Raw genomic sequence first — 5,058 nt, forward strand, 5'->3', positions numbered from 1 at the left:
CTCTCTCTCTCTCTCTCTCTCTCTCTCTCTCACACACACACACACACACACACATTCAGACTTAGTTATCTCATATCTGTGTTGAAGGAACTAAAACCAAACAGCTCGAGATAACGGTGGTAACGATGATACTAACCATACCAAGCCGGGCCTGCCGTTTAACATATTTTTAAGGATGTTTCTTCTTTTTCTCATCATGGCAAACGATAGAAAAATAATAAACTGAAAAAAAGAAATCAAAATATTACACTCTAGAACACGACCAAGAAACATGTGAGCACAGCGTGTATTATGGTCTGATTAAAACCTGATCATCAAAAGACTGTATTAAAAAAGTTTAAAGGTTGTTTTGTTTAACGACACCACTAGAGCACATTCATTGATTTATTAATCATCGGCTATTGGATGTCAAATATTTGGTATTTGTGGAACGTAGACTTCAGAGGATCATAGATGATCATAGAGCTTGGTGGATGTAGAGACATTTCCTTTCGGTTTCCACGCTAATGATTATGCATAGCTTCTGTATTTTAATATGTTTTCTGACCACGCGCCCTGTTTGATCGAGGTTGTTTGCTCATTGAAATTTTTTAACAAAGTTGTAGTTAATAAAGGTAATCCTTTATATATGACTTTAACTATCTGGAATGAGGAATGCAAGGTTGATATTTTAAACAGTTTAAGCGGAAAGTCCGAACAATTACAGATTCTCTTTCAAAATATTTGTCCCACCAAAGAAAGTATTGATAAATCAGTTACTGATTTAACTCATCTGATAAATGACTCGACCAAACAATACTGTTCCCACACTGTTAAATGTAAAACTGTTGGAGGTCATTGTCTAAAATCAGTCCGTGACAAACCATGGTTTGATGATAAGTGCCGTGAGTTATATCGCAGTTACAAGGAGGCTCTATGTTTGTTTAACAAGCATTCTTCATTCGAGAACAGGTATAATTTAGCTGTAAAAAAGAAAACATATAAACAGCATATAGGTAAAGCAAAACGAATGTATTTTATATCAGGAAGGTAACCTGTTGCATTATTTTGAAAAAACATAACCCAAAGCAATTCTTCAAGCGTTTTAAGAACAAACGTAAGCAAGTTAATACGTCATTAACAATCAACGATTTTTTTATACATTTTAAAAATTTAACAAACACCGATCATGTTGAACAGGTTAATATTACCCAAATGATAGATGAATTTGACGATACCTCAGTTAATACCCCATAATGAAAGTGTTTTTTTGAAGAATTGGATAAAATAATAACACCTGCTGAGATTGAACATGTTATTTCAAATCTTAAACGAGACAAAACCCCTGGCCATGATCTTCTGTTAACTGAATATTTCATAGAATTTAAAGACATTTTATTACCCGTTTTAAGCAAGCTATTCAATAGCATTATTGATTGTGGTTATTTCCCCAATTCTTGGTCAAACGGGATCATCCTACCCTTATACAAAAAGAACGACCCTAACGATGTAGGCAACTATAGAGGTATAACTTTATTAAGTGTTATATCCAAAATATTTACTTCTCTTATTAACAATAGACTTCTACAATGGAGCAGTAATCACAATATTATATCTGATGCCCAGTTCGGATTTAGCCTGGCTATGGAACTTGTGATGCAATTTTTCCATACATAGTCTGCTATCATCCACTTTAGCGCATAAAAAACGTTTATATTGTTGTTTCATTGATTACAAAAAGGCCTTTGATAGTATTAATAGAAATAGTCTTTGGTATAAACTAATCGGATACGGTGTCACAGGAAAACTATTAACTATAATTAGATCAATGTATAATGATGTTAAATCATGTGTTAAACACCACGGGTCCTTCTCTGATTCTTTTTCAACTAGTGTGGGTTTAATGCAGGGAGACGCACTATCGCCTATGCTCTTTTCTCTTTTTGTCAACGATATTGAACTTGACCTGTTAAACCACTGCAATAACTCTTACGAATTGAAATATTTGAACTTATTATTGCTAATGTATGCTGATGACACAGTTATTTTTTCAGAAAGTATAGAAGGCTTGCAAGAAATGTTAAATTGTCTAAATATATATTGTTATAAGTGGAATTTATGTATTAATACCGATAAGACCAAGGTTCTTATATTTCGTAACGGAGGTATTATACGAGATAATGAAAAAGTGGTATCTAGGGGATAACGAATTGGAAATAGTAAATGAATTCAATTATCTGGGATTGGTATTAAAATTCAATGGAAAGTTTGTTGAGACACAAAATGCATTGCTAATCAAGGTCGCAAGCTTTATTTGGTTTGCTGAGAAAATTAATGATTGTAACCTTAATGTAGAAACTAAGTTATATTTGTTTGATACTTATGTTAGCAGCATATTAAGCTATTGCTGCGAGATTTGGGGATACCATAGCGCTACAGATATTGAAAGGTACACATCGATTTCTGCAAAAGAATACTTGGTGTAAGTAAAAAATGTACTAATATGATGGTATTCGCAGAACTTGGTCGCTTTCCTTTAACCACTTCTCGAAAATTCAGAATTATTAAATATTTTTGGGCTGAAAATATTAAATACTAACAACTGTATTTTAAAGAGCTGCTACGAATTATTATTAGATGATATCAATCTCCCTAGATTTAATTGGGCAAATTCTGTGAAAAATATTCTACTAGAAGTAGGCCTTCCTCACATATGGGATAGCCAAACAGGTCGAAAATAAAACTTCTTTCTTATTCACAGTTTAAACAACGTTTAGAGGATCACTTCATCCAGGATTGTAACAGAATAATTGATTCGTCATCTAAAGGATTCTTATATCAACATCTAAATCCTACTCATAATGTCAAGAACTATCTAAAAAAACGCCTTGAATTTGTATACAGCAAACTGATTACCAAAATACGATTATCTGACCATTGCCTTTGTATTGAAGTCGGGAGACGCCAAAATACCCCAAGAGAAAACAGATTATGTACACTATGTGATAATGAAACAATCGAAGACGAATTCCATTTTATTCTGAGTTGCCCTTTTACCATGATCTAAGAATAAATTACATAAAGAAATACTTCTACGTCAGACCTTCCGTGTTTAAGTTAATCAAACTATTGAACTCGGAAAATATAAAAACTTTAAACAATCTTGGAAAATATTTATACAAGGCTTTTCTAAGAAGGGAAATGTTCATTAAAAATTAATATATTATGTTTACCCTCCTATTGACATTTTATATACTCTATTCATGTAATTTTGATTGTTAAATATCACACTATGTATATATGCACAACTGTTACTATGATAATAATATTGATGTTTATGTCGCGCCTATAGCCAGGATGGCTTTGGATAATAAAGATTGTACTCTGACTTCAGTGGACTTAATTGGTTTGAGTTTGGAGTTTTCTTTCTCCTAGGAGAGTTTCCGTTCCAGGATTCTGAGCCTCTCCAGCCCAGTTTTGATTTTGGAGTTTGCTTCTCCTAGAGTCTTTCTTGACTCACGTCCTCTGTCCGGTCCATATTAGTCTAGTCTCTACCCTTTGACAAGTCCAGCTTGGTGACCCTACTAGGAGCTGGCATAGCTCTCCGAGTCATTGAGACATGCAAGCTACCTCACCACGTCAAGGAATGGACCATGAGATAGACTCAGAGGAAACTCGCTACATTTTTCCATTAGAAGCAAGGCATCTTTTGTATGTTATTCTCTCAGTTTGTATGTTATTCTCTCAGTTTGTATGCTACTCTCTCAGTTTGTATGCTATTCTCTCAGTTTGTATGCTACTCTCTCAGTTTGTATGCTATTCTCTCAGTTTGTATGCTACTCTCTCAGTTTGTATGCTACTCTCTCAGTTTGTATGTTATTCTCTCAGTTTGTATGCTATTCTCTCAGTTTCTTCAAAATGTTTAATGTATAAGCACATAACTAATAATCACTGCTTCCAGGACTATTTAACAACAAAAAACCCAACAACATTCATTTGTAAATTTAGATATTCTGCTCATCAACTGAATATTGAAAGTGGTCATTATAAAAATACTGAACGTGAACTTAAGACCTGCAGTCTCTGTGACACTAATAGTATTGAAGACGAATTTCACTTTATCTATGCCATGTCCATGTATTGACACACACAGAGAGAGGGAGAGAGAGAGAGAGAGAGAGAGAGAGAGAGAGAGAGAGAGAGAGAGAGAGAGAGAGAGAGAGAGAGAGAGAGAGAGAGAGAGAGAGAGAGAGAGGAGAAAGAGAGAGACGAGAGAGAGGGGGGGGGGGGGCACATTAGCAGGACAGTATAAAATAAAAAACGTAAAAATTATATTACCGCTGGTCCAAGGGTGATTTCGTAAAACAAGTAGTGATTTACACCACCCTCACATTTCTTCCTAGAAATAAAAATTACATTTTAAAATGTTTTTGTTCATTAAAGGTAGACTAACTTGGTTCCCTTATTACAACATATTACCAACCAGCTATGTACACGTGCTTACATTCGAGTGATGGCCTATTATTATAGAGTCTCAAGTTTGGTGTGGCCATTTGGCACAAGTGAAGATTTTTGGATTATACTGGGGTGTTGAAATTAATTCTTAGAAAAAGTTTGTTTTGTTTAATAACACCACTAGAGCGCATTGATTTATTAATCATCGACTACTGGGTGTCAAACATATGGTAATTTTGACACTGTCATAGAGATGAAACCCGCTACATTTTGTTCTATTTGTAGCAAGGGATCTTTTATATGCACCATCCCACAGACAGGATAGCACATAATACGGCCTTTGATATACCAGTCGTGGTGCACTAGTTAGAGAGATAATTCTTAGAAATACATCCCATTGAATAGTCAGGATGCTTTGGCAGTTACAAGAAGGAACATAACTAAAATCTAATAAGCATCACTGTTTGGTCAGTGGTTCATGAGTGCAACTGTTTATGAGCTCTGCCTTGTGCAAGTTTAGAGCCATTATTGGAGTGGCAGTCTTCCTGGATGAAGTATAAAATATGTATCGCCCTGGAAAGTGGCAGTCCTCCTAAAGACGAAATACATCTCAGTGATTCCTGA

The 5,058-nt window shown here is 34.8% G+C and overlaps 1 protein-coding gene across 1 annotated transcript in view; it reads right to left on the reverse strand.

Annotated features, from left to right (window-relative positions):
- The window catches only part of LOC121372712 (receptor for retinol uptake stra6-like), a 32,093-nt gene extending 27,740 nt beyond the window's left edge, over positions 1 to 4,353 (reverse strand). Inside the window, exons 1-2 of the mRNA XM_041499190.1 lie at positions 4,318 to 4,353; positions 137 to 222 (exon numbers count right to left, since the gene is read on the reverse strand). Coding sequence (XP_041355124.1) covers positions 137 to 198 — 62 coding nt within the window. The 5' untranslated portion in view covers positions 199 to 222; positions 4,318 to 4,353. The remainder of the gene's footprint in view (positions 1 to 136; positions 223 to 4,317) is intronic.
- Between the last annotated feature and the right edge of the window lie 705 nt (positions 4,354 to 5,058).

Source organism: Gigantopelta aegis, chromosome 1 (genome assembly GCF_016097555.1).
Source record: "Gigantopelta aegis isolate Gae_Host chromosome 1, Gae_host_genome, whole genome shotgun sequence".
In the NCBI taxonomy this organism is placed as follows: domain Eukaryota; kingdom Metazoa; phylum Mollusca; class Gastropoda; order Neomphalida; family Peltospiridae; genus Gigantopelta; species Gigantopelta aegis.